General features: G+C 45.1%; 2 protein-coding genes across 3 annotated transcripts; both read right to left on the reverse strand.

Moving 5' to 3' along the window:
* Positions 1 to 5,683: 5,683 nt before the first annotated feature.
* On the reverse strand, positions 5,684 to 10,694 carry LOC135830683 (homeobox protein HMX2-like). Of its 2 annotated transcripts, none has more exons than XM_065342908.1 (2): positions 10,354 to 10,694; positions 5,684 to 7,140 (listed from the first exon to the last, which is right to left on the reverse strand). In XM_065342908.1, the coding sequence occupies exons 1-2, from the start codon at positions 10,550 to 10,552 to the stop codon at positions 6,296 to 6,298; spliced, it is 1,044 nt and encodes a 347-aa protein (XP_065198980.1). In that variant the 5' UTR covers positions 10,553 to 10,694; the 3' UTR covers positions 5,684 to 6,295. The 2 variants fall into 2 exon arrangements, with proteins under 2 accessions (XP_065198980.1, XP_065198979.1); XM_065342907.1 differs by having other exon boundaries at positions 5,684 to 7,143.
* A 5,015-nt stretch (positions 10,695 to 15,709) lies between these two features.
* LOC135830686 (homeobox protein Nkx-2.5-like) lies at positions 15,710 to 16,663 on the reverse strand. Its single transcript, XM_065342913.1, is given in 2 exon segments — positions 15,710 to 15,901; positions 16,109 to 16,663. Coding segments are annotated over 2 exon segments (747 nt in total).
* Positions 16,664 to 20,594: the final 3,931 nt, after the last annotated feature.

Consider the following 20,594-nt stretch of genomic DNA (forward strand, 5'->3'; position numbering starts at 1 on the left):
TTCTCTACATTCTCTGCAGATTGCGTGAAATTGCGCGCACGAGATCCGGGTGGCGTCATCTGGCTGGTGACATCATCGACAAGAAATATGTGTACCACTGAACAGGTCTAACTTACTTATTGCTACTTGCAATGTGCTAGTGCTGCACCATCGTGTTGCATTGTTAGTGTCTTTGAATAGTATGCGTATGATCAAGTGTTTGTTCACCTATATGTTGGACTCAGTAGAGCGTCCAGCCCCTATATGATGTCCAACCCCTATATAGAGTCCATTGGTCCAAAATCCACTGTACGAAGTCCAAACTTGGAATCAACTGTGAGCTCAAAGTTTAGATGGACATCACTCCCTGTATAGAGTCCAGCCAATTGGCTTCACCCCTATATAGAGTCCATTGGTCCAAAATCAACTGTATGGAGTCCAAACTTTGAAATCAACTATAAGGAGGCTTTATGTGGACAACACTCCCTGTATAAAGTCCAGCCAATTAGGCACCCCCTATCCAGAGCTCGAAATTAGACATAGGATCTGCTGTAAGCAGTGAATATTAACCAGAAAACGGCCTCTCCCTTTAATCCTTTACATCATTTACTTCTCAAGATAAAAAATAAGTATTGAGGCGCCACTGCAGCCATTTCATTACATGAAAAACCCTACAAACACCATCCTCAAATCAAGTGGTCTCTTCGCAGACGCTGCAAAATATCTCAATTATGTAGTGTGGCCAAATTATTGTGCACGCACACACACACATGCACACACCCACACAACGCCAACAAAATACCTAGAAAAAACCAATAATCGAAAGAGAATAATGGAGAGCCAAGGATTAATTATTTGTTTTCAAATTATTGTGCGCGCGCGCGCGCACACACACACACACACACACACACGCACACACACACACGCACGCACACACACACACACAACCACACACACACAAATTTATACAACGCCAAGAAAACACCAAGAAAAGAGTAGAGACACAATACACACGCAACTCCAACAGCCATGCAAAGGTCCACCCATTTACACGTAAAGTCAAGAGGAATAACAAATAATTATACGAAACGAATGCATACGTGGGCGGATGCACGCACGTTTACATACATGTAGTAGTGTAAGAGAGTAACATAGTGCAGTAGTCAGCATAATACTAGCACATGCTGAGAGTGCAATAGCAAGCTTCACCATTGCTTATGGCCATGCAAATGTTCAGCAGCACTCAGTTCCGCAAGCTTCTGAAGATCAGCTCACCTGCAACAAGTAGATAGCACAAGGATACGCTTAGTACCGTAATGATGCATGGGAGCACACAACTACCAAGTTCTCAACGAATGTGATGCTCAATGAAAATCCATCCACACAAAGACCTGTGAACAGGTGACGGTGGGGACAATAATCTATTAGTAATACGAGGAATAAGATCGTTTGTGCACACTCAAGACGCACAGACACACCACCATACATGTAGTGTACACAGTGTTTCACTTCACTGCAACTAAATTGAAATGAGATGATTTAAACAATCTGTACAGCGTTGCAGTCAGTCAGTCTTCCCCAAGATGGAAATGCAATGATTTGTTGTCACGAGGCAGTTTCACTGACACAATGTCATGTTTGTGACATCAAAACGGTTACTTCATGGAATACGAGTACATGTATTAGCTTGAGAAGCTTTTTCTTGTCATAGGCATACAAGAAATCCTCCTCCTACTACCACTACTAGTACACTGGCACTGCGCTTGTGGATCCCATTGTATTTGACATCATACTAGAGCCTAGTAGAGGAAGAGTGTCGTGGAGTTCACATAATTATCACAGGGATAAAAATACATTTCTCATGAAATAAAATAATAATTGATGATAGCTAGACGATCGTATACGATTGATGCAAATTCCTTGCAGTCCTTGAGGACTATTACGAAGTGGTTGATTACTTTTAGGGCATTCATTCAAGCAACATCAAACAAACGCGATACGATCCTTGAAAATGGAAAAAAATTCAAGCATAACGACAGAACAGCAGACCAGTCGAAACGAGTAAAAGCTTCCTTACCTCAGTCATCGTCCTGCCATGTAGTTGGACAGCCTTTTGACACGGTGGTACAGGCAGCTCTTGTCCAGTCAAACAGGGTATCCTTGTGGCGTCGAACGAAAGAGAGTGTCAGTGTATCTGACTCGTCAGATTGGAACTGTGCTGAACTTTTCTCGTTCTCCGCTTTCTGCTTTCATCCCTCGCTCTGATGAAACCGTTCAAACGCCTTGCTGGCAGCAATGGCCAGCCAAACAGGGGATCCTTGTGGCGTCGAACGAAAGAGAGTGTCAATGTACCTGACTCGTCAGATTTGAATTGTGCTGAACTTTTCTCGTTCTGCAATTTCTGCTTTCATCCCGCGCATTGCTGAAACGTCTTCAGAGAACCACAAGACGCTTTCCAGATTTGATTTTGAACGTCTCCTTATCCTCCTTGGTTACCTCGAGACAGATTACTGTCAGCAACTGCACAGCAGAACTGGCAGCCATGGCTGAAGTAAAGAAAGGAATGCGCTGCCATGAGGCAAGCAAAACTGAAAAGGTGTCTGTTCTCTTTCGGGCACAACACACAGGACGGCGTGACTGGATAAACTGGACTTCTGGACCGTGAATAGGGGACTTGTAGAAAAAGTGTACTCCTTATAGGGGATTGCGCGGCAGGATGAAGCTGATCAAAACTGAGTGGACTCCTGGACTATGTATAGTGGATTTTGGACCAATGGACTCCATATAGGGTGGTGGACATCATATAGTGCATGGACTCTATACTGAGTCCTACATATATTTTTCCCTGTTTTAACAGGGAAAAATATAGGTGTGTAGATCTATGGGTGCAATTCCTGCACAGTTTCAACTTTGCTATTCTACAAAGGCGGCTATATGATGATGTACTAATGAAACTGGGTGATGAATGATGATGGGGCATCAGAGCATTATGGAGCATAAGATTGGAACAAAACGAGCATTTTGAGCACGGTCTTCTATTTTTCTCATACTCATTTAGTAGGCCCGGTCTTCTAATCGGAGACGGTCTTGTATTTTTCCAAAAAAATCGCCTACTGGTCTCGTTATCTTCCAGTAACAAGCTTGTGCTAGCTTGTGCTCGTTTTCGTTGCGCTTGCCTTCCCCTCTTTGGTCTTTCCATAACCTTGAACCTGCCAAGTTGGAAAGCTGTCGGTTAGCGCTATGGGGATATGTTGAAGCTAGGTGTCAGGACGTCGAATGTCTCAGTACTCTGTCAGTGTTGTGCCTAGTTGTTGCACTTTCTGACTGTATATAGTATCTTGTTACAGTGGTGGATAGTTACTCTTAACTCGTTTCCATATGTCCTTTTCCTTTCTACTTTTATTATTGGCTCAATACCCGAGTTTCAAATAATAATAATAATAATAATAATAATTATACGTTCCGCTTCTGTCCTATCTCCTATGATCAAATTCCATTATAAAGATAATTCTTAATATGACGAGAGACACGATTATGAAAAAGGCTTGCACACACTAAATTCCAGTTGTGTAACCATGGTCCCAGAGGAACATGGTTGGGAAGTGTAGATACTGATGTGAACAAGCCAACGGCTATCAAAAGTTTGAACGCCGTGTTCAGAAATATTACATGAACATGTAATCAGTCTTCCAGCTACACAATTCTACCAAAGTCTTGATTCCGATAAAGTAGGAGGAAATTTCGCAAGATTGTTGTTGTTGTTGTTGTTGTTGTTGTTGTTGTTTTTTATTTTACTTCGCAGATTCTAACGGGCAAGTTGCCTAATAACAAGAAAGCGAAGAAAAAGAAAATAATAATAAAAGAAATACCCGGGAGCAGCAGAAAATGAATAATAGCTTTAAGAACTCAGATGGTGAGCCAAGGAACAAATTTCCATAATACAAATAATCGCTTTTAGAAGTAAAAAGAAAAGAGCGGGTGATACAGAAGTCTTTCTATTCTGAATTCCCTGAACGAAGCAGAGACTTTAGCTGGGTACATGTCAGTATTACACAGCAGCACAGTAGCAAGAGAGCTACCTCGGTCGGCATCAGTGGACGTGGACTACGAGTAGATGCGACATACGAGTGGATGCGACAGCAACAGTGACTGGTTGTAAACGTTGCAACACTGTGTGATACACAACAACTCTTACAGTCATAGTCCTTGCCCGTATTCACACAACGATTTGATTGAAACGGTAATCATAACTGCAAAACGCAGAGAGATCTACAAGCGCAACCAACCGGCTCACGAAGAGGGAGAGAGACAAATAATGGGAGCAAGGCAAAAGGCAAGGAACGACGAAACTGCTGACATGCTGAATAGGGTCCTGGTACAACTACATGTATACCAAAAGGGAAAGCCACCTAGTTCTACATGGCTGCAGTGCACATTGAAATAAGGAGAGCATGGTGCGGAAGTAAGCGGCGCATGCTGACACCATATCGAAGCAGGGGTACCACAAGGTAGCATCCTTGGACCTACGTTATTCCTCCTGCATGTAAATGACTGCGAGGACACCTTGCCTGTTGGTGCTGAGCTTGCCACCTATGCAGATGACACGACACTGTATCAGTGCATCTCTGCCACCGCCCGCATATCCGACTCTGCAGCACAACTCCAGGAAGCAGTGGACGCCGTCTCCCACTGGGGTTCCAAGTGGAAGGTCACCTTCGAGCCATCCAAATCTTAGGCCCTCATCATCGACCACCTCAAGCCTCCCCCAGCGCTCTTCAATAGAGTGACTGTTCCTGAAGAGAAGGAAATTGAATTTCTCGGCATGACATTCGAATCGCAACTGTCCTACTCATCACACCTCCGCGCCGTGGCCTCAAAGGCTGCCCAACGCCTACACTTCCTGAGAAAAGTTGCACACCTGTTGGCCTCTAGCGGCCGCACGGCAGTCTACAAAGGCTTCGTGCGGCCAACAATGGAATACTGCTGCCTGGTGGGGATGGGATCATGCACTTCGAGGCTGGACAACATACAGCTCAAGGCACTGAAGGTGATTGACCCAGGCGCCTGGCTCCCCAGCCTGAAACACCGCCCATTGGTTGCTGCGCTTTCGTTCACTTTCAAGCTATCCTACCTTCCAACAACAAGCCCCCTGAAGCCCATCCTCCCACCTCCAGCTAACCCCCGCCCAGTGGGTGGTCGATCCACTAGGTTACCCACGGAGACTGCCAACTACCACCCGCTCCAATTCAAGTCGACGCTGCTCGTGCGCATTCGTAGCAGCCTCCAGGGTTCCTACCCAGACTGCATCATTCTCTTGTGGAACAGCCTACCAGCGACCATTCTACCAGAACGGCCGCATTCCAAACAGCTCCAATCCTTCAAGGAAAAATGCGACAAGTATCTGCTGCACTTGAACTGGCAAGCAACCACCGACGCCCTATGAAACGGTTTAGACCAGCGCCTCAATAGCATCCTCCGCCCTCCCCCCCCCCCACCAAAAAGTGAGGCTATCTTTCACTCTGCGTCTCTCACGACCATCTACCCATTGTCCTCGTTCCTCACTACAGTATTATTCATTTCCTCTCTTCCTCCCCTCCTCATGGTTTTGCTGCATTATAGCGCGCTTTGTCTGCGTAGATGCTGAGACATTTAAGGTCGGCAGAGCAGCCTGGCCCCGCCACCACTTCTCGCACATACTCGGGAATATAGTGGACTATTAAAAATATTATAAAAAATTAATAATAAACGGTGAGGGCGCAGGAGGAGAAAGACGAAACAATACACGACAAAAAGACAAGGAAAAACACCAAGAAACAACAAAGAACAAGCAGTAATAAAGAGACGACAAATCGGGACGACCAATCAGGGACGAATTACGTACAGAACACATGACCAAGACCAAAACAACTTGACCACGGACGAATCACAAATCACTCTCACTCCCAGTCCAAACTAGCATTGCCCACGTACAGCATTCACTTGACAGTCACTGTCACTCGGAAGCAGATTCTCACACTCTGACAGCGCGTACTCTTGCATGTACCACATACTGTACCATAAACGTCACACATCATACCATACTCGCACGGACACTTAAACCATATTATTATGACATAAGACACGGGACTCCACGAGACAAGAACCAAATGCGACATGGTTAAATAATAGACGAACGGTATTTCGTAATACAGGCCCTTGATAACCTTCAATTACTTCAGTATTTCGTGCTCTCTCATTCTCTTAATCTCAAGTCTTTCGTGTAAGCAAGAACTTCTCCTTCTGTTGCCTGCGTGTGGGCCGCGAGTTCTCAACACTACTAAGGAGTAGAGTACGAAGAGGGACTTGGCATAGTTGCTGCTGAACCGGGTGCTCCAGGAGGTTGCATCTGGAATGCCTGTTGCTGTTGCTGCATCATGGCAGAGGGTGGAGCTCCATGAACCCCCGACATAGCTGATGCCTGGAACTCCACTTGCTGTTGTGCTGGCATTGGCATTTGTGGAATGGCTGCTGCCATGGCACAGGGTGGCGCTCCATGAGCCCCAGACATAGCTGATACCTGGAACTGCATTTGCTGCTGTGCTTGCATTGGCATTTGTGGGATGGGTGCTGCCATGGAAACGCCAGCCTGTCCCTGAGCTAATGCAGGTTGTGCTGTTTGCAGTTGCCCGTGGCTAAACTGGTAACCACTAAACATAGCATTCATACCACATGGTGGAGCTGGGTAGTGCACGTGTGGTGGCCGGGGATAATAAGGGCTGGCGCAACTGCCATAAGCAGCTGGTCCGCCCATTCCTGTTGTATGGGAAATATCCTCACCATTGGTTGTTGACTCCATGGAACTTTTCTTCTCCTTGTAGCGTCGATTCTGGAACCAGGTCTTGACTTGGGTCTCCGTTAGATTCAGTACTTTAGCCAGTGCCCGTCGTTCCACTGCGGATATCTGTTTCTGGATTTTGAAGATGTACTCCAACCTCTTGACTGTTTTCTGTGGGAACAGAACTCTATGTTTCCGCAACTTTAATTTACCTGCAGCCCGACAGGATCCATCCTTTGTGGAAGTGGACGAGGCGGATTGGCTCTTTCCAACCTCCACCCTGACATCATTTCCAGGCGCGACCGGCGTTGCCCAGGGAGTGGCTGTGGCAGTGACAGGAGCGGAAGCTGCTGCACAGAGAGAACCAAGAGTGGAGATAGCAAATCGAAAAATAGGATAAGCGTTTCTGCTACAGCACAACCTGATGTTTTGCGTCTCTTGAATTTATCACGTACCGTTGGGTATTATCTTATGTCTGAAAGTACAGCATGTTATTGCAATACCACTTTACGCACCGAAGATGGCAGAGGTCCTATCTGTTCACGTGCAGACAGCTGGTTCCCGGGACATATAATCCTGGGGCCTAAGAACACAAATCCAAGGTAGAAGGCAATTTTGTCTAACGACAGTTGTTTATTTTACAGCAAAAAGAGGAAGAAAGGACTGAAGGAGAGATGATTTTACGGACAGTGTGAAGTGCATTGGGGTCATGTATGCAAGCAAAAACCTAGCCCGCAAGGATGAGGCTGTAAAAGCGAGGCTAGGTGAGCTGGTCTCATTTACGGATTGCTAAGAGCGTAGACGAGTATGGGGTATAAGACTATCATGAATGTACAGTAAAACCTGTCAATGCGACCACTCGGATAAGGCGACCACCTGTCCTAGAAAACCACTGCAGCCAGGACCAAGGGATTCTATTTGCAGTCAACTGACCATGGACAAGGAAACCATTTGGTAACGGAGACCACATTTTGAAGGTCCCTTGAGCGGTCGTCTTAGACAGGTTTCACTGCAGTTGTCATTATGGGCAGATTGTCAAGTTTCATCTTCTTTTTCTTTAAACAACAATCGTGTCTTGACTAGTATTGAGAGCCAAGGATAATTTTACAGTAAAGAAAAAAAGGACCAAGAAACCACAAGTTACGCTATAATGTCCGCCAACACCACCAGTTACTTAACAATCAGCTCCTGCCATAACATTGCACGGCACCGACCGACGTTACTGACATTCTACAACTACCTGGGTAACAGTTCTAGCACATCTTGGAGGTGCACTCCAACAGCCTTCCTAATTGGAAGGTTCTATGTCATAACAATAACATGATCTTCGCATCTTTGAGTCACACAAGTTGTGTGGAATGTTGCTTTGGGTTCTTGAACCGTGGTTTGACCGTATTGTCCAGTGGACTTGCCAGTATCGTCATCAACATGCATGAACATCCGCCAATGTCCTTCACAGCTAAGACTTACAGCTCGTTGCTTGTCTTGGTGGCGCTCACCTTCCCCTGCTCATGTTATTTCTATAACTTAGAACCTTCCAAGTACGTTGGCAGGCTGTTGGAGTGCGCATCCAAGCTGTGCTAGAGCTGTTAGCCAGTTAGTTGTAGACCGTCCGTACCGGCGGTCAGTTTCGTGCAACGTTATCGCATGAGCTGATTGTTTAGTAACTTGTGCTTTCTTGATCCTTTTTTCTTCACTATAAATCGTGTTTTGCTTTTTCTTTGTAAATGTTAGGTCAGGTCAGTGATATCATGTTCTGTCACTGCTAGGCACCGGCGGATTATGCCCGCGAAATAACGGAATTATGCTTTCATGGATTCTCGCATTATGCTCGCAAAATCCTCATATTATGCTTTGGCACGCGGGGATACATATTCACTTTGTTGTGCTTATGGAGCCTCAAAGTTAGGAAAATTGTGACATTTTCGCACTTGCAAGTACAAAAAATACATGAGTATCCCCATACCAAGGTGTCCATGCATACTAGAGATCAATCCGGAAAAGAGAAATCATTACTTCTTCTATTCATTTGCTTTGAAAGATTTTTTCCTTACCTTTGAAAACTGTCATGATCAACTGTCTTTGTAATCGTCATACTCGTCCAACCGATGTCACCCTAACCCTGCGAATTCTCATAATCAGCTCATCTCTCCCGTAGCTCCAGCTCTCCTTCCATCATTACTGAACATCAACTATACCTCAATTTGTTTAGTTATTACTTATTAGAGCAATATCCATAGCCTGCACAGTCATAGCTGCTAAGATCCAGACGTCATGACTTCGTAACAAGCTTAGTGTACATGTACGCGGAGTTTTGTGGACTACCCATCACTATCTCGTCCACCCCGGGATACCTGATAAAGGCTGATTCACTCGCATCTTCTGCCACATGTACTGTATCAGGGTGAGAAAGAACTTTGAGAAGACGAGTTCGAGCACACAAAATGTATTCCATGATTTCTACCCTGCTTTTCATTGAAAACACTATCTGCATAACCTCCGAACCCTTTACCATGCAGACCACCAGCACTAATAAGGTGCATTGTACACAATTGTGTCGCCTACATACTAGAACTGTGATACAATAATGTTATTATGCTCCTACCTCCGAAAGGATGCCAAATTATGCTCCAAATTTTCAACCACCAAATTATGCCAAGAATTATGCCGGCATAATCCGGCAGTGCCTAGTCACTGCCTGTGTAAGAGAATTATTCTAAATTACAATGATACACTAAGATGCAGCGTAGCACTAGCGGGGATTGCGTAAGCACTGCCCTTGGTCAAGCAGAGCAAACCACAAGAGAAGCGGACCTACGTGAATGTATGACGTTGGCGTGCAAATAATGCCAAATATGCAGTGTGTGGTACATGGAAGGTTATGTGTAATAGCTTGGTGACACATATTACGTACAATGCACGTAATGATGTCAAAGATTTCAACAACAACAACAACAACAACAACACAGTCATCATTTTTTTTAAATATCAGAGCAATATCCATAGCCTGCACAGTCATGGCTGCCAAAATCCAGAGCCAGAACGGTTATGACTTCGTATCATGCATAATTGTACATGTACGCGGAGTTTTGCGGACTACCCGTCACTATCTAGTCCGCACCAGGATACCTGATAAAGGCTGATTCACACACATATTCTGCTACAAGTCCTGTATTAGTGTGAGAAAGAACTTTGAAGAAGACGAGTTCGAGCATACAATAATGTAATGCCATGCTTTTCATTGAAAAAACTATCTGCATGACCTCTGAACCCTTTTCCACGCAGACCACCAGCACTGATCAGGTGTATTGTACACAATTGTGTAGCCTACATACTAGAACTATGGTACCATCATGTACATGTAGTTATGCTCCTACCACCGAAAGGGTGCCAAAATATGCAGCAATATTTCAACCACCAAATTATGGCAATAATTATGACAGCATAATCCGCCGGTGCCTAGCTGGTAGTGCTCAACTACAGGCCGCAAAGTTATACTGCTAGTGGCTTGCATCCGAACAGACTTTAATTAAGAAACGAAACGCAAAGCGATGCCTCACCAGATTGATGTCGATTGAGCTCATCTCGTCTGACGTCGGCGTTCACAGGCGTCTCAGCATTGCCACTGAACGGAGTGGGCTGTTGCGGTGGCAAAACAAACGAATGCGGCGTCGGAATGACGGTACCCTTGTTGTCCGCAATTGCAATCGTGATGTCTTGGGAAGGTGCAGCCCAGTTCTTGACTGGCGGTATGGACATGGTGGAAGGTGGCTGGGTTATCCGAACCGCGTTATTGACATTTCGGCTGTTGGACAATTGGAACTAAGTATCTTTCTCCAAACTGAATGAATCAAACAATGCCTCAAGAGCGAAGTAAACACACACACTTGATCAAATTCAGCTTCGGGACTGCCATTGCCTCTTGGTAACAAAAGGAATAGTTTAGAATGGAGGTGCTGTTCGGAATACTTGGCGTCTACTTTTCACCTTTCTTTGTCCCCACCCCAGTTCTCTTTGTGACGTGTAAACTAGCACCACCTATTCCTGTGTACATCTCCCTCTCATTCTAATTGACTTAGCACTTGTGATAGTTATGTCTGGTAGGGTTCATAACGCCTCCATTCTACACTATTCCTTTTGTGCTGATTTGTCACATATGTGAGTTAGCTGAGTGTTCACACCTTGCGCCAGTATCGTTTAACCCCATTCATTCCACCACTGCTTCACCTCTGACGAGTTCCCGGTATCTTTATGGAACGAAGCAAGCCTTGTCAGGAGTAACACTAAGTTACTTGCTTTCGTGGTATATGGCTGGTGAACCGTTCGTGCTGTTGTCTCCTAGCGTCGTGTGTTCTCCTCGGGTCAAATGAAAAACCTATTCGTAAAGCACTCTGCACCATTTTGTCTTTGTTCTCTCTGCATGTCACAAGCTACGCCACGTATGTTTTAGATTCACGTCCAATGTTTCTTGCTCCAGCTCTGTGACTGTTCTCCAGTTTTCAGTGAATCATAGTACCTGAAGTACAAGTTTAGTTACAAAATAGGATTCAATGGACCTCTTCCACGGGAGATTCAATGGACCTCTTCCACGGGAAAAAACACAATGAGTGCAATGTTCGAAAATATAATGAATACAACGAATACGGAATACAAGCTGAACCATGTTTGACCTCGATATCAAGAACGCAGGCTATACACACGAAAGTAGCTACATGTACGGAACTAGTGATGATGAGAAGTAAAAATTCCCGGATCACTCCATAAAATACATGTGCCTCTACCACTGAACAAACAAACAAAACACAAAAACTGACATCCCAACAACATCATAAAGGTTGTCAAGACCTTCTCTTGGCCATGACAAAAGTACTGGTGGATAGGATTTCCCAACATTGACCCGTTTTTCGCCTATTCGGCTTCTCGCTAAGGTCAAAATACATCAGGTTCAGCTGCAAAATCAGCTGATTGCTCGAAAATCGGCTGCAAAATTGGAATATATTGGAAACTCGGCTAAAAGAATTGTTGGCATATTGTCCCCAAAATTGGTGAGATATTGGAAGATTTGGTAGATTTCGGCGATTTTCAGAGAAACCCTCCAAAATCCGCGAAAAGCTTTGCCATTTTTCGATAAGTCTCGTTTTCGGCGAATTTACGGGCGGCCGATTTGGGGATTTTACTAGTAATGATCTTCCTAATGACTAATGTTTCTTTGAGAGGAGGTCCAAAAGGACACGTGTCACATGACGTCAACGCACTAGTACTACAAGTACTGAAGTAGAGAGCTCGAGCGGGCATTGCAGCAACATGATTAAATTTTGTTCGTGAACGCACTTTGCAACTACATTTGGTAGATTTTCGGTGATTCTAAAAGGAACTCTCCAAAATCGGCGATCTTAGCGATTCTTCGATCAGTCTCGTTCGGTGTACGTGAGGCACAATCTTCCTCAGCCTGCTCAAGCTCAACTGATGAGGGGTGAATTCCCCGAAACACTGTGTATTGAGCAGGTAGTGGTGATTTCTTGCAGGTTTGCAGAGTGGACGGTTCGATGGACTTCTCGTGTACTCTGGATGGCATGGCAGTCGCGAGTCAGTCAAATGAAAATTGAAGTCGGCAGGAATAGCGCTAGCTCCCATGCAGGGAGTAACACCCAATTCCCCATGTATCGCCGAAGTTGCACCAACCTCTTCTTCAATTTTGTTGTCCTCAGCGCGGGCTTGCGAATTAGATGGTTTGAAGAGAGATTTGAAACAACAACAACAAGACAGAGAGAGAGAGAGAGAGTGTGTGTGTGTGTGTGTGTGTGTGTGTGTGTGTGTGTGTGTGTGTGTGTGTGTGTGTGTGTCAGAGACAGAGACACAGAGAGGGGGGGGGGGGAGAGATATGCGGATTGCTAAAATGGATTTCGACATGAAATTAGGCACACAAAATGATATCGAGCATACAACAGCATTGTCATAATTTCTAGCCAGCTTTTCACTAAAAATACTGACTGTATGACCTCCGATCCCTCTACCCTGCATACCACCAGCACTGATCAGGTGCATTGTACACAATTGTGTAGCCTACATACTAGAACTTTAGTAAAATCATGTAGTTATGCTCCTCCCTCCGAAAGGATGCCAAATTATGCTCCAAATTTTCATCCACCAAATTATGCCAATAATTATGCCGGCATAATCCGCCGGAGCATAACGGCTGGTAGCTCCGCCTACTTAGCTCGTAGCTGTTCTGATGAGACCCTTATGGCCGAAACAGCTTGCTGTCTACAGCATTATGCCGGCATAATCCGCCGGTGCATAACGGCTGGTAGCTCCACCTACTTAGCTCGTAGCTGTACTGATGAGACCCTTATGGCCGAAACAGCTTGCTGTCTACAGCATTTCGCCTTGTTGAGCACTCTCAATAGGCTGCTCTAGTGCTGCTGCATCGCGCAATGCCCGCTACGTTTTGTAGTTTGAACACTCTGGCGCTAGAGCGACGCGCCATCTTTTAATATAGCGGGCAGCCTACCCATACATTTCCTATGACATTCAATTGACCGTAAATTTGGTGTCTCTCAATGGATTTGAGTGAAAATTTCACCACACACTCCTGCCACTATGCGGTCCTTTGGATATGATTTACAAGTTCTTGCACCTCACTGAAAGGCTTTCCAGACCGGAAAAACTCAAAATTCCGGCATAGTGCCACGGTGTACGAGCCACCCAGGAGCAAATAAAATGCATTTACAATATTAGCTATGAAAATTATGAATGCCGCAGACATCACCACGAAACATGACAATTTGTTCAAGGTTTGGTTTTGTGTAATTCCAAAATTCCAAAATCCATTCATACTTTTCATAGCTATTATTAAACTTTCATCTCCACGTAGATTATTTGCAACTCGGATATTGAGCCATAAATAAATGTAGAAGAGAAAAGGACATATGGATACGAGTTAGGAGTAACTCTCCATCACTGTAACATGATACTATATACACTCAGAAAGTGCAATAACTAGGCACAAAACTTCCCCTCTTTGGTCTTTCCATAACCTTGAAGTTAGGTGTCAGGACGTCGAATGTTTCAGTACTCTGTCAGTTTTGTGCCTAGTTATTGCACTTTCTGACTGTATATAGTATCATGTTACAGTGATGAAGAGTTACTCTTAACTCGTATCCATTATTATGTCCTTTTCTCTTCTAGATTATTTGCATTTACAATATTTTCACATTTTCGTGCCCATTCTGTCCGTGCGCGGGATCCAAACCTAAAACAAGTCCAGAAGCAGCCATGGGTGGTAGGGTAGGCCCCTCAACGTGGCCCTGGAATCTGTCACAAAGGAACGAGTGGGCGTTCTCTCACAGACTCCCACAGACCCAAGTAAATTTTTGAATTTTTTTTAGGTTTAGCACGTACTACGAGGTCGTCCCTTTGACACATCATCCGGTGCTGGGACCTCCACAGCAAGCCAATTCCACAGCGATGCACACCAAATGCAGGATACCCTCAAAAATCGGCAAAGACTTCCACTCACGTTCCTCTACTGCCTAGTATACTGAATCCTACCTGACTTCTTGACACGACTCAAAGTTGCCAAAGGCACCAAATCAACGTCAATAACAAAAATCAAGCCACATATCTGCAACGTCACGAGAGTGTTGGCAAAAGTCCGTGCAGCCCAACACGTGGCTAAAAACGTGATGTTTTTGGACTTGGAGCAAACCTCTGCAAACTTTCGCGTGTTTCTATGATACGACAAGTTGCGCACGGTCTGCTCAGATTCAAATACAGTGCTGCCAAAAAATAACAGCGCGCAACAAAAACATCTTTCCTTGCAAGGGCACATTTTCGGCCATAACTCTTGAACAGCTACAAGTAGTCAGATCGAGACAAACTTTTCAGAGATTTTGCAGCTATTCATGCTCTTTCAACTGATGTAGCACTCGATATGAATTTACAAATTCGACTTTTCAAGGATTTTACGACCAGTCTGCCCCCTTAATGTTTGTCGTGCCTCCTTTGCACCACGGCTGGTAGCTCGGCCTACTTATCTGGTAGCTGTACTGATGAGGCCTATATGACCGAAACAGCTTGCTGTCTACAGCATTGGGTAGAACAATTATATGTATTATATAAAACAATATTATTGTTCTCGCTCTATGTACACCGACATAACGACATGGACCCAGACAACAGAGACAGGAGCACACAGGGTGAGGGTAGTAGGCCGCAGCCAGATGTGAACGGGAATGCAGAAGAAAACTAGGAGCAACAACAGGGGGAAAGACACAAGGAAGAAAGAATGAGTACATTTGCCTAACATAAATAAGGCAGAACAAGCACCACCTGGGACCGTCAGATTAATTTCTCTGGACCGAGCCAGCCGGGAAAAAACCCTCGCGCCGACGGACGCACGGATGAGGGAAAACACCGGGTGTATAACCCCAAGTGGCAACATGGCAGCATAAAACGATGCACAACATATCTACAGCCAAGAAAGAAAGGGAAGTTCGATGGGTTGACATGAAGGGTTGGAGGGTGGGGACACTGATGAGACACAAAAAAACTGACTGAAGGAGTCAATCAAAATTAACAGCAACAAAAAGAGAAAACACCAGATTCCGTATTCGCAAGATAAATAATTTTGTTGCGCGAGAAATATAAATTTATACTGAAATACACAGTCCAGCAGAGACGGAATGGAAAGACAGAACCAAAGGGGAGACATGACAATACAGTGGGAAGCCGGAGCAGCGTGCTGGTGAATTGGGCCTACCTCCCCCGACCATGGGTCTCGGGATCAACGGCAGGATCAAGCACCAAATACAAAAATATTATATAATAAAATAAATAAATAAATACATAGATACAGCAGGCTGAAGAATAGTGGAGATAAAACCAACCCCTGTGGTACTCCATAAGACCAGTCTGTCACTGTGCTAATCTGAAATCCAAACCTCGGGCAATGATGTCACATATGTGACACGAGCCACTGGAGTGCGTATATGCAGTTTGTGGTGAACTGGTTGTTCTTGGAGGTGGCATCTGCATTGCGTATTACTGCTGCTGCATTATGGCAGACGGTGGAGCACCACGAGCCCCAGACATAGGTGATGTCTGGAACTGCATTTGCTGCTGTGCTGTCATTGGCATTTGTGGCATGGCTGCTGCCATGGCAGAGGGCGGAGCTCCATGAGCTCCACGAGCCCAAGACATAGGTGATGTCTGGAACTGCATTTGCTGCTGTGGTGTCATAGGCATTTGTGGCATGGCTGCTGCCATGGCAGAAGGCGGAGCTCCATGAGCTCCAGACATAGCTGATGTCTTGACCTGCATTTGCTGCTGTGCTGTCATTGGCATTTGTGGCATGGCTGCTGCCATGGCAACGCCAGCCTGCCCTTGAGCCAATCCAGGTTGTGCTGCTTGCAGTTGCCCGTGGCTGAACTGGTAACCACTGAACATAGTATTCATACCATATATTGGAGCTGGGTAGTGCATGTGTGGTGGCCGGGGATAATGGTTGGCATAACTGCCATAAGCAGCTGGCCCGCCCATTACAGTTGTATGGGCAATATCCTCACCATTGGTTGTTGACTCCTTGGAACTTTTCTTCTCTTTGTAGCGTCGAGTCTGGAACCAGGTCTTGACTTGGGTCTCCGTTAGATTCAGTACTTTCGCCAGTGCCCGTCGTTCCACTGCGGATATCTGTTTCTGGATTTTGAAGATGTACTCCAACCTCTTGACTGTTTTCTGTGGGAACACAGCTCTATGTTTCCGCAACTTTACGTTACCTGCAGCCCGACAGGGTCCATCCTCTGTGGAAGTGGATGCAGCGGATTGGCTCTTTCCAACCTCCACCCTGACATCATCAACTGGCGTGACCATCGTTGTCTGGGAAGGAGCTGTTGGAGTTAAAGGAGCGGAAACTGCTGTACAGAGAGAATTCAGAGGGAAAATAGCAAATCGAAAATCGGATAAGCGTTTCTGCTGCAACACAACTTGGTGTTTTGCGTCTCCTGAAATAATTGATCACGTTCCGTTGGGTATTATCTCATGCCTGAACGTACAGTATGTTATTGTACTACTACTTTAGGCAACCAAGATGGGAGAGGTCCTATCGACTCACGTGGAGACAGCTGGTTCCCGGGACATACCATCCTGAGGCAAAAGAATACATCTCCAAAGGAGCGGGTAACTTTGTCTAACTTCAATTGTTTATTTTAGATCGAAAAGGGGAGGGAAGGACTGAAGGAGAGCTAATTTCACAGACAGAGTGAGGTGCGTTGGGGTCGTGCGTGCAAGTGCAAGCCTAGCTGGCAGGGATCCGGCAAGCAAGGCGAGGCTATGTGAGCTGGTCACATTTACGGATTGCGGAGAGCATAGATGAGTATGGGTATAAGATGATCGTGAATGGAGTTGTCATTATGTGCAGATTGAAAAAGGCCATCATGCTATAGCTATGAATAGGATGAAGGCCGCAGACATCACGCAACTACGTTACTTGTTCGACATGTATGTGTTTTTTATAAAAATAATATTATTGAAACATTCAGTGAAAGACAATTACAAACATGGCGCTTTCGCAGGGCATTTTTCAGAATGTGTTTCTGTTGTCTCGTGTATCTCGACTTAAAATATACAAACAATTTCCGTGGAGATAATAGTTTTAATAAAACATATGCTGTCAAAGTACTATTGGGCGGCGATCCCGTTTGATTTTGCGAAGTAAAATCAAGGATACATCTACATACATACATACATACATACTCAGTAAGACTATGCCTGCAGCTGCAGAAAAAGTGCTCAACATCCAATTTCTTGGGGGAGCAATGACACATGTCAACAAACAATGGATCACTCGTAGTGTTTTGCTACTCTGAGTATCATGCACCGTGTGCAATCATCAGGCAAACAATATTCAATGCAGACTGGTCAAAGCATAATGGGAATTTAAGGTGGATGCAGGCAGACACAAATGTAAGGCTTAGCGGGACCCCTGACATGTAATCAATGGGCCAACTGGCCGGCTGAGAATTGTGTGAAGCTGAGTGCTAGATGACTATTGCATAGTGGGGCAGTGTGTGCAATTTGTCAAGGTGCTAGCTGTTGGATGCCTGTACTACAGCCGAGCCAATTAAGTCCGACTTGTTTCCGCCTGCATCCACCATTTCTTGCCAAAGGAGAACTCGTCTTTGCGCCATCGTAGACTATCCCCAAACAAATGCTTAGTAAAACTCGCCACTGACATAAGACTGATGACTGCTCGTGCGTATCCTTCCGCGACATCAGAAGTCATGGACAATATTGCGAAGGAAGCATTTATCGATGCATTAGATTCGCCGATAAAGGATAGAGTTATCGACTTTCAATGATGCTATTTTATAGAGACGATACCGGCGCAAGGTGTAAACACTCAACTAACTCACATATTTTCCTATCCCTGGCTGTAAAATCTAGGCGGGCGTTTCGCGAGACGGGGCTAGCCCTTTCCCAAAGATGCTCGCCACTCATTTCGCAACTTTTGGTTGTTTTGGAAGAGATCGCAACTTTCGCAACTTTCTTCATTTTCACGAACTACTTCGCAACTTTCCGCAACCGTGAGCAGAGAAGCGCTTTGGAGGAGACCATTGAAGTGTCCGTGATGCTCCGCTTCAACAAGAAGCGCTGAACAATTGCATCAAATCATCATAACAAGTGTACTTCTCGAAGAACATCTACCAAATGTAACGAAAGTCATGTACATAATTATACATACATTGTAGGTTGACAGCATCCTTCATTTTTCTGTGAGAACCGGACCTATGGGACGGTGAGAAGGCAATCATGCCTGTGCCATTGGTGAAGTAAAAATGAAAGTCAACAACAACATGTTACAAGGCGGAGGACCACTGTGTTTGGAAACAGTGACCTTGCTACAACCATCCACGGTTGGCAGAGCCTCAGTCTTGCGACCATTTCTACTCAGCCAGCCAGCTTGCAGTTGGTGTGGCCAAACGAGATTCGCCACCGTAGGAGCATTGCTGTGGAACAGTTTGCATAGAGAGGTGCACACCGTATCCATATTTCAAGATTTTAAGCTAGCCTGCCTTCCTTATGTATGCCTGGAATAAGTTGTGTTTCGTCAGGTTTTGACATGTTCCTTTTCTTCTCAGTATTCTCGCTCGCATAGTACTCCACTTCTATGATAATATTGCCTATGCTGTTGCTCATTAGGATTTTGGCAAATTCTATCCTTCGCTTTCATATAACTGGGCCTGGAACCCGTTTGAACTTGCGAAGTAAAATAAAATCAATCAATCATTTGAACCGGCTCTGCCAACCGTGGATGGTTGAAGTAAAAAATACTCGAAGTATAAAAAAATTCACGGTTCGCGTGAGCCTGGGCTGGAAGCGGAGTTTTCCGCATCCGCCGTGGGAACGTCACCACACTCTAGGATCCAAGGCGCAGATGGTTGTAGCAAGCACTAATCAATGATGCTATGATATTATGCACAAGAACTCGCTCATTTTGAGTTGTGATATCAGCAACTTTCGAGCTTTTTCTGAAAATATGGATGCTTTTTCAGCAACTTTCGCTTGTTTTGGCATGGTTGCGAAAAGCATAAGTTGCGAAATATTTTGACATCTTTAGGAAAGGGCTCTGGCGGTACTTTAAGGTACTGTAGTAGTTATAGCACACAAAAAAAAACACACACACACACAGTCGCTTACCTTACCTGTGGGGCTGTTGCTCTGTAGCTGGGCCGAGATTAACGTAGAAAGGCGACACACAAGGCGATGCAAGACGACACACGGCACTGCTAAACTGGACGATACAAGACACCTTGAGACAAGGAGTAGCACAATCGAACTCCAAACACGGAAAGGGCAAAGAGAAAATGTGCTCTACTAACTAACACTTGTCTAAGGACTTGTAGTAGTGACCGAGCGCGGAGGATTCTGTCGTCGACACTCAAATCCAGTCGCACGTTTAGCTGACCCAGGGCGCAGGCCATGCAGCCGTGGATAAGTAGTACACGTATGCATGTATGCGTTGCAGCTCGCTGGTCGCATCGGATCAACATGTACACTGCGTGCAAGGGCGTTCTGTACGCGCCTCCGTCAATCGACTGGATTTCCATGTCCACCACAGCACAATGAAAATTATTAATAGTGGGCTTGCATGCCGGTAAGAGAGCCTTGCAAGCTGTTAACCCCTTGACTTGAGCGCGGTTGACGTACTAGTACGTCATAAAACCTCACAGTGCCCCACGGATGACGTTCTAGTACGTCATGCGCTTATATACAAACTAATGGCACCTATCTTCAGTCTTCAGGTCTGTTTGCCGATTGGTAGTGTCTATGCATTGTGTAAGAGAGGTCCCGGGTTCAATTCCCAGCTATCGATGTACAGCAATCAGTACAGCTCTTTTTTCTCTTTTTTATGCGCGCATACCACGCAAGTGTGAACAACAAAGGAAGTGCTACAGCATTACATAATAGGTGTCAAACATAGTGCTAACATAATGAGTGCCGGCACAAGGCATGAGGTGATACAGTGCAGTATGACACGACATTTATTCTGATAACCAGCTACGAGAACAACTTAAGCGCGACTACATGCTTCTTTTGTTTACAAAGAACAGGATTATGCACACGAATACATACAGCTTCCAGAACCTTCAACTGCTTAACATAACTTGCACGGCACAAAACAGTAAAGTGAGAATCATCGTACACACTAAGACAATCTGGACGTGATAACAAGTGACAAAATACATCTGACTTTTTGCTCACGTCGCTCTCATCTCGCTCCTTTCCTTCAACCTCCTCCTCC

The sequence above is a fragment of the Sycon ciliatum genome, unplaced genomic scaffold (assembly GCF_964019385.1).
Source record: "Sycon ciliatum unplaced genomic scaffold, ocSycCili1.1 SCAFFOLD_162, whole genome shotgun sequence".
NCBI lineage: Eukaryota > Metazoa > Porifera > Calcarea > Leucosolenida > Sycettidae > Sycon > Sycon ciliatum.

What these genes read in the sequence shown, in the direction of transcription:
- LOC135830683 (XM_065342907.1), bottom strand. Translation starts at nt 10,552, where the DNA reads ATGTCCATACCGCCAGTCAAGAACTGGGCTGCACCTTCCCAAGACATC. An exon ending in GCTCAATCGACATCAATCTG is followed by an intron (nt 7,144 to 10,353) that starts GTGAGGCATCGC and finishes CTCTCTGTGCAG; the next exon opens with CAGCTTCCGCTCCTGTCACT.